This window comes from Bidens hawaiensis, unplaced genomic scaffold (assembly GCF_021521415.1).
Source record: "Bidens hawaiensis isolate Kalapana, Puna unplaced genomic scaffold, B.hawaiensis_p1.1 tig00020663_1, whole genome shotgun sequence".
Taxonomy (NCBI): domain Eukaryota; kingdom Viridiplantae; phylum Streptophyta; class Magnoliopsida; order Asterales; family Asteraceae; genus Bidens; species Bidens hawaiensis.
This window is the reverse complement of record NW_027493168.1, coordinates 245,996-258,636: the sequence shown is the minus strand read 5'-3', so window position 1 is coordinate 258,636 and position 12,641 is coordinate 245,996. Positions and strand designations below refer to the sequence as shown.

At 31.7% G+C, this 12,641-nt stretch overlaps 1 protein-coding gene across 1 annotated transcript; it reads right to left on the bottom strand.

The window, feature by feature from the left end:
• Nucleotides 1-2,331: 2,331 nt before the first annotated feature.
• Nucleotides 2,332-6,287, bottom strand: LOC143561347 (beta-glucuronosyltransferase GlcAT14A-like). Its single transcript, XM_077049461.1, has 5 exons — nt 6,137-6,287; nt 4,967-5,667; nt 4,318-4,393; nt 3,903-4,018; nt 2,332-3,012 (listed from the first exon to the last, which is right to left on the bottom strand). Exons 2-5 carry the CDS (start codon nt 5,562-5,564, stop codon nt 2,516-2,518), a joined length of 1,287 nt encoding a protein of 428 aa, XP_076905576.1. The 5' UTR covers nt 5,565-5,667; nt 6,137-6,287; the 3' UTR covers nt 2,332-2,515.
• Between the last annotated feature and the right edge of the window lie 6,354 nt (nt 6,288-12,641).

Here is a 12,641-nt window from a genome sequence, read left to right as displayed (position 1 = left end):
GATAAAAGAGAATATATATATCTGAATATGTTTTTTTTGGGTAAATTGTTTGGAGTATTTGTATGCAAAATAGTAAAATAAACTAAAGTTCCTAGGTTTAACAGGTTTTTGTTCAGGTTAACCGTTTTATAATTTATTGCCTTGACGAGTTTGCAGGTTGACCTGTTTAGCCCATTAATAGTTTTTATTTGGTTATATATGTAAAATAGTAAAAATAAAATAAAATTCGCAGGTTAAACAGGTTTTTGTTCAGGTTGACCGTTTTATAATTTTTTGCCTTAACTTATTTTATATACATTTGTACTTTTTGTTGTAAGTTGTAATTTTAGAGTATTAATATGCAAGTTAATAAAATAAAATCAAATAAATAATATAATATTTTTGGGTTAAACAGGTCGTGTTTGTGCCAACATGTAAAACTCATGCCTGGTTTTAGTTAATGTGTCATAAATGATTTTTTTGGTTTATGTTATGTTTGGGTTTATGTCGGGCTTAAGTTAATGTGTTTGGCATGGTTCTTGAATTTGTTTCATGTTCGGGTTTGTGTTGGGTTCGACCCGTCACCCCACAAATACAACCCATATAACACAAATTTCTTTTGTCATGTAGCGGAGATTGGTCGATAGGCAATTTGGACGGTCGGATGCTCAAGAGCCTGATCCTTAGGGCAGAGTACCCGACTGATCAAAAGCAAATGTTCAAGAAATGAAAAACAAGTTTACGGTCATCGGGTACGGTCCCCGTCAGGTAAACTTCTCATTTTTCCATCAAACCGTGTTCGAATTGATTTTTCATGACCATTTGACTATTCAAGAGTCAACTTGTAGATTCTGATCAACAAAATAGTGGCAGAAAAATGGTTTTGAGTACGTGTTAAAATAACTCGAATCGATCCGAGTCTAAAAATAGACATGTTGAATTAATATCTAATAATTGAGCCAAGCTCGAGCTTGAAAAAACTATTCACTAGCTGAGCCGGGGCTTTTGAATTTGAGCTCGAAATGAGCCAAGCTCGAGCTCTAGCAAGTTAAACAAGTTGAGCTCGAGCCTAATCAATTCCGCTCTAGGCTTGGCTTGGTTACAACCCAATTTGTCTGGTTTATCTTTAACAACTTTTTAAGGCTTATCCGTTTGACAAGTTTGACACGTTTGCAGCTGGCAGTAATGTCTTCATTCTTGGGCCCTTGGGCTCTGATCAGTTAGCAACTGAAGCCAAATTAGCAACGAATCTGAATGTTACTAAATGGGTTGAAAAATACCAATGGAGTAGAGAAACAGTCTCCCAAACCGACTATGAGGTTAGAACCCTTTCACAAATCTGGGCCATATTGTTTACTGATACGGGTCAAACATTTACTTTTGCAAACTTTAAGTGTTCTTGTTTACCTATTTGTAAAATTTAATGTTTCTTTTTTGTGATTGGATTTATAATGGTCGATTTGATAAGGCCTTTTATATGACATGTATGTTGATATTTTTATCTTGTGGTTTTTCAGGTCGATTTTATAACGACCCTTACAAAGCTGAGTGGTTTGGGTCAAACCATCAACTACAAGGCATACTCGTATGCGGTTCCTAAAGTTGACTTTTCAAAACTCGAGCTGTGAAAATTTCAATACGACCGTTTATGATGATGAAATGAGTGAAACAAGTTGAGCCTATAAAACAATCGAGTCGGGATTTTTATTTAATTGCAATGTGTATATTCAAGGAGTCTAATTTTCTTTTATAAATAGTTCACACTTCAGAGTGAGTTTAGTAAAACTGATGTACATTTATGAAAAGTGTAATACATGTATATTTTTTTAATCTGCTGAAGAGATTAAATCTAGCAGAAACTGACGAGTGGTCAGAGTATGAGACTATGAGAGTATGAGACTAGCCTTGGTTTTTTTGGTGTCAAAAGCTACGTTAGTGTGTTAGGGTTTAGATTAAGGATTCTATTATAGTGCGTATTAATATTTAATCGGCAGTTGGTTTGATAATAATTGTGCTTTCAAGAATTATGCGAGTTACATCCAATGGTCCGTTCATTGGACTTGATTTTTGTTTAGATAATCTCTTAAAGATTCGATGATTTATCTTAGTTTATACATTATAGTCGTTAACTCGCATAATCGGCTTCACTTTACCTTATGTTAAAGCGGCTTTGTTAAATTCGTTCTTTGTCAATGACAATGAATTATAATCAGAACCAAGTTTACCCGCCGCTACGCGCGGGCTCTCCTACTAGTAATTGTTTATATATATGTAATATATAGTCCAGTAATAAAAAAATGCTACAACATATGCTCAGATAACACTAAGCTAAAACCCTAAGACCCAATGGGCTACATGCTGAACTAGTATAACATAAGCAAGTAAATGTCATATAATCTAACAAGAGAAACAGGTACATAACTCTCTTTATATATATATAACATATATTCAGATAATACAAAACTGCTATAGCATATGACCAAAACTAACTTCTGGTCTCTCGCAAATACTCCCCCTAAAAAATAAAGAATATAACCTATCGACACTGATTTCCACTTTTAGCTGACTGAATCAACTTGTTTACAAGTCTTCTAAGCCTTTTAGCTCCCGGTCCAGGCTTCACCCGTGTGGGCTTCCCGACCTTAGAACATGTCGGGCTACCTTTGCACCATCCGCCCGGTGTAAAACTCCCATTGGCCCGGTGTAATAACTCACTATCAATTCTATCTAAAACCGTTGTATCTTGGTTGAACTTACGGGCAAATGCAGCACCGGTTTTTATCATTTTAGTAGTGTCGTTAATGTTGAGGACATGCGGATGCTGCTTTGGTGGATTATCCCATGAAATAAAGTGCATATCGTGGTTAACCACGGTTGGAATGAATTCGGGAACATTGCATATAACCGTTTGAAAGTAGCCTTCGGGTGAAGAGACAAAGTTTGTGTAGTACATGAGTAGAGTTCTCGGTAGATTATCCCAACCCCATATGCAATATTCTACAAATGATCGCGATAATACCATCCAAGCCGATCCTGCAAAAGAATGACGATTCTTTTTACTTTCTTTTAAGTAGTTGTACAAAGAAGTTGTAAATATAACATTGGGTGTGTTTAGACTTGGAAAGATGAACATTTTTTTTAATAAAAGCACCAAATATGATGGTTTGCGTCAGGCTTGCAAACAAACCGAAAGTTCAGTGAACTGATGGTTTAATGGTTAACTTTTTAGGCATGACACATTGTTTTCACGTTACTTTTAACTAGTTTTAGCTCAAATATGTTTGTTCGTTTATGTTCATGAACCGTTCGTTTATACTTCTAATGAACTAACATAAACGAACATGAACAAGTTCATTTTGTTAACGAGCGAACATGAATAAGAAAACCGTGTTCATTTAACTGTTCGCGCTCGATTGTTTGTTTAGCTAAAGTTAAACAAAGAAACACGAACAGAACGTTCGGTTCGTTTACAAGCCTATTTGCGTTTAAACTTGGTCCAATTTCTACTTTAGGTAACATGCTTTATTTCACTTACAAAAACGCTTAAACTTTCAAAAAGTTTGAATTGTAAAGGTAATTAACACAATTATTAGTCATAATGATGATGTGGCACCTGACGTCTAGGTAACGTTGACTGTATTGACTTTTTTTGTGGAGAGTGGAAACAAGGTAACTTAGAACTTACAAGATTACCCTTTTTATGGAAGTTTTAGTCTTAAGTTTATTACCTTTTATACAATTTGCCCTTAAAAGTTTCCACAATGTTTGCAAATATCACTACAAAATCTCATGTTCTTTTTGCATTTACCTAAAAACTGCTGATTTTGATCCAACTTACCGCTAAACAATTTAAACATGAAAATGTTGAAATATTTATATAAAAATGCATGGCATTAGGGATTGGGCCGAAAGCCAAAACTTACCGGTAAACAATTTAAATGCTGTTGGCAAAGGTCTGTTTGGTTGCACCCAAAATATATCAGATTTTTTATTCTCGTATAGTCCAGGGTCAATCATTAACGGCATTGCTCTTTGATCCCTGCAGATAATACACGCAGATTAAATTTAAGTAGGTGGCCAAACGGGAGGATCGGATCATGGGTCAGAACGGGTTTGGTGGGATTTGGTTGACCCACAAACATATTTGTCATCTTTAAGTTCTACAGATTATTAACACATCAAATATGATTATGAAATATTGTAACAGTAAAGATATAAACTTTTTAGTAAATCATTTTTTATTTCCATTGGGATTTTAATATTTCAGCCGTTTGACCATTTAGCATGAAAAAAAAAAGCCCAAACCCCATTTCACATAAACGGATTGAAATTGCTTACTCCTTCCATCCCAGTTGACTTGTGTGCTCAACGAAATTCCAGTCTCGATTCAGATTACGAAATGTTGAAAGAAGATCTGAAAAAAAAAACATTAAAGGATTCAATCAGTTTTGTTCAAGTACTTGATCTGACATCATTTGTGAAATATTGACTTTTAGTTGCAAATAGACCATTGTTCTAGCAAAAATGATAAAAAAAGAACATTATTATGCTTTAGGAGGTTATTGCTTTAAAAGATTAGAGGTAGCAAAATGGATGAGTTTGGGTCAAAACGGGTAATTTTTGGTGACCAAAAACACTCTTTGTCCACAAACGATTGACTTTGTAGAAAATAATAAGTTTGCCAAATATGATTGCTTAAGTTATATATTGCAATATAAATAAATTATTTGGATAAAATGATTTAGTAGCTTTTTGCTTTAAAATACAGTATGGGCAACTTTCAACCTGTTTGATCCGTTTCCTATTAAGCTAGTTTTCTAAATGGATTGAAAATTGCCCCCTTTAAAACAAATTCATCATAGAAACACTACATTATGTATAAGTGAGCAATATAGGAAAAATTATGACAATCTAATGTCTAAACACAGCATTTAATCCAATATCATTAATTGAATAACTCGTATACCATGCATAGCAAAGAACTTACCATCTTGAGTTACTAGAGGATAATCAGAAGCGCTAAGATTAATAAACCAGTCCCAGTCTTTATTCCTCTTTAAAAGAATAGCACACGCGTGAAGTGTATTCGACACCATTGTGGGCCCTCTATATGTCACCATATTCGCTTTCGTGATCATAAAAACATTCCCAACTTCAACAAACATCGGATCCTTTTCAACTCGCGACGCAAGCTCCATTCGCTCCTCAACTTCCGATTCAAGATCAAGATGGACAACATAATAATTCCACGGATGATACAATGCTCTAAGCGTCCTCCAAAGCTTATTCAAGTCCCCTTTTGATCCAGAAATTAAATACGCAAAATGAGGAACTGAAGGGCGCGATTGTGAAGTAGGATTTGAATCTAACTTGATTTTTTCTTCAGCAAAATGCGGAATTGATTGGTTTGAGGCGACACGCATGTTGAATAATGGGAAAAAAGAATTGAACTTGTACAAAGGAGGAAGAACGCCCATATTGAAACAAGTTGCTAAAAGGAATAAACATACGATTGATGTTATTGCAAGAGGAAATGCCCATCTTTTTTCGGTATGAAAAAATTTAAGTTCTTTTAACTTTAACATGATCTAACTCCCCCCGTTCTCAAAACCTAAATAATATTACAACTCAACCGCGCGTAATTCTCACAAGATCTTCATATATCGATCGCGCTACACCGACTAAACTCTGTCAAATGAAAAAGATCAAGAAAGTTAGTTCATTTACCATGTTTATTAAGTATTTATTAAGTAATTTCAACTAAAATGAAAGTAAATATAAAAACTTGCTATCATAATAAGTAATAACCATATGAGATCAGACCCAAATTTAACCTACTTCACATCTAACTCCTTAAAACATATTCTAAATTCAAGAAACCTAGTAAAAAACTGTAAAAGATTAGCGTACAGATCGAAAACTGAAACATTAAACTAAATCAAATCAAACCCATGTCATAGAATCTCAACATTCACATAACTGATTTACCAATTTTCAAAATTAGGGGTAAAAAAAATCAAATCTTGGAAATCAAAGCTCAAGAAACCCAGAACAAATGCATCAGTTTCTGATCAAATCATAACAAATTAAGAGAAATGAACAAATACCCATTTCGAATTAACGAAAACCCATATAGAAATTGGAAGAAAGGAATCACCTTGTTGGAATCTGTTGATTGATATAGAGTAAAAGCATCCACAAAAGTAACAGAAGAAGTGGAGAGAAGAACAAAGTGGTGTTTTTATTGATTTGATTTGTATTATTATTTATTTATTTTCTTTGAATCTTCATGTTATGTTACTGTTTTGTTTTGTTTTTTTTTTGTTTTGATGTGTTGTGTTGGGGAAGATTATTATTACTACTTTTGAATGGAAACGAGATCATTTAAAAATTAGAATTTAGACGGCTGTTTTCTTGTAATATTTTATCATTTATTTACTAAAGAAATCGATTTAATGTCGTTCAAAAAAAAATCGATTTAAAAATCTTTTTAATTGGGTCAAGATCTTTTTGTGAACTACCAATAAAGTACGGCCGGCCAGCAGGTAAATTAATTGGTAAAATGTCATTCACGTTTACATTAACCTCATATAAAGCTCGTTTAGTTATCGAGTTTGAGTCTTGTATGGAAAACTTGTTTAGGTTTGTCCAGCTTTAATGAGCAGGGCCGTCTTTAGGGTAGGGCGAGTCGAACAACCGGCCAAGGAAATTAATTTTTAGGGGCCTGAAACTTTTTATATATTTTTAATTTTTTTTATAATAGTAGAAGTTTTGTTGATGTGAGTTGCAGATACAAAGAAATGAAGAAGAAGAAGGTTGGTTAGAAAGAAAATTGTTATTTTATTATTAATCGAAAGTTGATGGTTTCTGACAAAATTGTCAATAGTTACCTTTATGCACGTCACTTTTTTGAAGGTGTTAATATATTATTAGTTTGTTTTTCGTACTAAAGGTTTAATTTACTTTAGTTTATTTATTAATAAATGATTTAATATGACAAATGACTTTTTTTTTCTTCTAATTCTATCTAATCAATATATTTTCTATATCACTCTACTAGTTTTATAGGCTATAAATTTATACGACTTACTCTATTTTTTAATAAACAAAACATATTTATTTTTTTTTAAATATTTCTCTAAAAAAATATATTTGTAATAAAAATCTTAAACAATACTCGAGTTTCATTCTATCATTTAAAATACATGTGAAATCAATATATATAGAGAGAGAGCTAGAAAGTTTTAACTTTTTTGAAAAGTTAAATTATTGGTGATCCTATATTGACGTAAACCAGTTAATGATTATTTATCTAATAAAAGAGAGAAAGTAAGGAAATAATACTTAATCATATGCCTTTGATATTAACATGTGGATGCATAAAACAACAATTTGTGACACTCCAGTTAAAATGTTTTAGTTCTGTCACTAATCTAGATTTTAGCTCATTTAGTTTAAGTAATATTATGTGTATTTAGTTGGTCAATTATGCTCTAAAAAATTTTAACAGTGAACATCCCAAATTAATTATATATTCTTTCATAGCCCAAACCAAATTATTAACCATGTAAGAGCTGGGTTTTTTTAGTTTTTTTTATTTATTTATGTTCTTTGTTTGTCTTTTGTAATATTTTCGGCCCCTCAATTAAAATGTTCAAGTTGCGTGACTTTAGGTACGAATCTAGCATTTAAAAACCTTTTTTTATCCATAGTCTGTTTAAGTTATACGGGCATTTTTATTTCAGCTCGGCCGAGCTATTTAAATCCTCGGAGCCGGCCCTGTTAATGAGCCTTACATATTTTTATTTCTTATATCTTTGACTTTTATGTTTTTTTAACACTAACTACAAAAAATTTCATTTCAAATAAAATGATCCAATTACAATAAAGATGCAGGTAAGCGGGCAACAAGCTGTGTCGCCACCCCCTTTTGAATGTCAAAACCGATCCTGCTGAAAACAAAATTATCGAGTTAGAGCCGAGCTTATGTTTGTTTAAAGTTTTTCTCAAAATATATAAATTATTAAAAATATGTATATAATTAGTTAATACATAATAAACAAGTCAAGCATGAGCCCAACCGAGCTTGAGCTTTAGAAAAGGAGCTTGAAACAAACCTAGCTCGAGCCTGGTCGAGCTTCGGCTCGGTTAAGCTTGTTTGCACCCCTACCGGTGACGTGGCCCGTCGTTAATTTCAGGGAAAACTCACCACTCGAAGGCTCACTGTGATGAAACCTTGTTTCACGAACGATATTTTGTTACGAACAAGACTCGAAACAACGACCTTGCCTAAAAAAAATCGCCAGAGTATTGCTAAAACACTTCTCCTTTGATACTTGGATCAAGATCTATTTTTTTCATTTGAAAATTGTAATAATTCTTTATTAAGAAGCTGATCTTGGTGAACAAATTTTGGCATGAACTTGGTGTTTAGATTAATAAAAAGAATTATGAACTATAGGTAGACCAAACTAACTAAGTTACGGAAATTAATAACACATAAGACTGTTTCGACAAGTACACGAGCTCATTAATAAACTCTGATAAACCTCAATGTCGTTATGTTACATCAAAAGATCTTTTATATATGTTTGATAGGTTGTATACACTCAAGTTTCATCTATAAACCTACTATAATTAAAAATGTTGGTACTTTTACATTTAATGTTGGGAGTCTATGTACACACTAGAACTTTCAAGAGCTCCGGCGTGGTTGTCCAGGTTCAATTTAACGAAGACTCAGCTATTCTTTTATATGTATAAAAAAATGGATTGAAAAAATGTGCTAAATCTAATGAAAATCCATTTTTAATAAACTGTTCCAAAGTATTAGTGCATTTGATTGTTAGAAGTTTGTAGATGTATACAATTATTTGATGATATTAATGTTACTAGCATAGATAGTACATTAGTATTGTTATAGATAACATGTACGTGCCCTCATATGCCAAAACATGCACAATATGTGGGGTAAATCGTCAAGTAAATACACTATTGTGGTAGACAGAGTGGCTCCACTTTTCATTTGAGTTTTTACTTTCATATTAGTTTTCACACAATTTTCACACTTGTATTTAAGTTTTCCACTATGTCTCCACAACTAGTGAATACAAATAAACAAATAAATAAATAAATAAATAATAATTAAAAATAAAAGAATAACTGTTTTACGTCTAGAATCGTATGTCATTTATGAAATACGGCAGCTCATGTTTCACGTTGTTAGCTATCCTTTGGAATAATTGTTTGCTCATTAGGAATTATCGTCTAAATTGCTCTTTGTCAAAAACGATGTTCTTGGTGAAGGAGTCACAAAGTAGACCGTTGTGAAGGGAGTCACAATCTCTTTCCAAATGGGTTTTCGAGTCTCGTGATCATTGAGCTTTCATCATCCTTATTTTTAAATTTTTTACTACAGTGGTGTTACATGATGAAAAGAGTGTATTTAAGATATTCATTTTAAAAATGTAATATAATGTATAAGGATCAAAATGGTTGGAATGTTGAAAGTGTATTAAAACAAGTGTTAAATGGATTATATTTATAAAGAAAGTTAAGTAAATATTTTTTAAATATAAGAACGAGTTAATGATCAGTTCTTCGTTGAACGACATGATAGCCATTGGTTTGGTTTCCATTTACATAAAATTATCACGCCATTCCTCTATAACCATGAACCATACATAAGGGACGTGGTGTTTCATGGCGTGATTTCACGCCACTTCACCCATGCATTCATCACTCATCTTAATACAAGTTCTTATAAAAGATAACTAAATCGATTTAAGCTCATGTAGTAAAAGCGTTTGTACATAGTTCTAGACTTCCGGGTAATTTATTTTTAAAGTTTTATATATTAATAAAATAGTTCAAAATGGAGGAAAAAGTTGGCTATTTAGTCAATAATTGATTCTATCATTTTTTTAATTAAAACATTCTTAACTTTAAGATGACGTGTGGTTATTAAAAAATATGTTTTTGTCTTTTTAGGTAATGGTGAGTTAGTCTATAATTCACGAAATGAACAAATTCACAAGCAATAATTCACGAAACAACTTTTAATAATAATAATAATAATAATAATAATAATAATTATTATTATTATTATTATTATATAATAATAATAATAATAATTATTATTATTATATCAGTACTAGTTGAAACTAACGTTATTCATATTATGTTTTATAACTACATCTTGTGTTGTGTTGCAATTTCAGAATTTTAGTTCGTTTATAAATTATGCTAACTAATACTAGTTTTTTTTAAATGACGTCATACGGCTGACAGATCTTTGAAGAGAAACTCATACATCAACCACGCATCACCCAATTTCGAATCCTCTTATAATAGTATTTTCTCCAATAAGTGATATACACTTGTGATTTGTGAAATCGAACCATGACCTTGTTAGGAGAAAACCCCTAACCACCCGAACAAGCTCGTACGACCCTTGTATTAGTTTGGTGTTTAATTAATGTGTTTAAACAAGGGTAGCATTTTCTCAACATACACACATGAGTCTACACCCATTAAATTAAGTACCCTCTTAACTCGAAACAAGCTAATAAATAAAATTAACAACAGAACGTCATAAATTCAATCCACTCTATCATGAAGATATTGATTGCACAATTCAGCTGATCAAAAGGCATTTTGTGAACTAGATGGATGTTGTTCACTTGTTTGTGTAAACGTCATGATATAGAGGGTTAAATATAATTTCTTATCATATGATTTAATGTCAACCTCTAACTAGGGCCAACCCAACTACCTTATGGTTGCACCTTCCACACTACTCACCAAGACTGCTATTTTTCATCTTACTTTTCCACAATTTAAAATCTAATATCATTTTCTTATTAAACAAAATATTTGTAACTTCATATAGATTCCAAATAAAATTATTTGGTAGGTGAATAATATTCGTATCTTTTGGATTGTTTTGTTTATGATATGTTATTATCATTCAGTAAATTTCTTTTTTCTATATAAAATCTTAATCCGTTCATTAACTTATGTAGCGATTAAGCTTCAAATCCCTCAACCACTAATTAACATCTAAGGACGCTCTTTGTCTAATCATTGCCCTAGACAACATTCACATCAAAACATGTTGTATCTCGGTTTTTTTCATATTTGGTGTGCAAATGTATTTTAGTCCTTTTTATTAGAAGATATATATGGTTATATTATTAGGGTAAAGTTAAAATACAAAAGATAATAAAAATGAGAAGAGTGAGAAGGAATCCAGTTCATTGATCTTAGATTTAAATAGCTGAGATTAATTTAATAAATAAAAATTAATGGAAAGACATGAAGGTAATAACCCACATTTGTTTACTTTCTTTCTCCACATGCAAGACACATGTAAATCCTCCCATCATTTTAAAATGTCTATAACTTTTTCATACGACATTATTTTTTTTAAAGTCATCATAATAATAAGCGTTTTTATCTTTAATATGAGTATCATATTGTTATATAAGAATAAAAAAATTAATGGGTTTTTTAATTATGTTTTTTTGTTGTTCATTGTGTCATTGTGTAATATGTTGTTTCCATTGTGTTTTACGTTTCAAGTCATTATGTTATATATATTCACCATTGTGTCTTACGTTTTAGGTCATTGTGTTATATGTATTCACCATTGTGTCTTACGTTTTAGGTCATTGTGTTATATGTATTCACTATTGTGTCTTACGTTTTAGGTCATTGTATTATATGTATTCACCATTGTGTTTTACGTTTCAAGTTATTGGTGTAACATGTATTAATCATTGTGTTTTATATATTAGATAATTTGTTATTATTTTTACATATTATTATTACACAACGGTGTTATTAGTATTTAAAAAAAAATAATGATGAGTTAAAAGACACAATGACGAAAAAACACAATGACGAAAAAAGACACAATGATAAGCGAAAAGACACAATGGTGTGCGAAAATACACGACGACGAAAAAAAGACACAATGATGAAAAAAGACACAATGATAAGCGAAAAGACACAATGGTGTGCGAAAAGACACAATGACGAAAAAAGACACAATGATAGGCGAAAAGACACAATGGTGTGCGAAAAGACACAATGACAAAAAAAATGATAAGCGAAAAGACACAATAATAGGCGAAAATACACAATGATAAGCAAAAAGACACAATGACGAAAAAAGACACAATGATAAGCGAAAGTACACAATGTTGTGCGAAAAAACACAATGACGAAAAAAGACACAATGATAAGTGAAAAGATACAATGACGAAAAAAGACACAATGACGAAAAAAGACATAATGATAAGCGAAAAGACACAATGTTGTGCGAAATGACACAATGACGAAAAAAAGACACTGATAGGCGAAAAGACACAATGGTGTGCGAGAAGACACAATGACGTGATTTTTGTTTTAAATTTTATATAACAAAAATCATACTCATATTAAAGATTAAAAAAAGCTTGTTATTATGATGAATTTTTTTTTAAATATCATACGAAAAAGTTATAAACGTTCTAAAATGATAGGGGGGTATTAACATATGCCTTGCATGTGGAGAGAGAAAATGTGTACAATTACCTCTATTCCTTTTTTCTTTTTGTCCCCACTTGACATATGTCAATTATTTATGGCTTCTTACACTTCTTATTTTTGTTACCCTT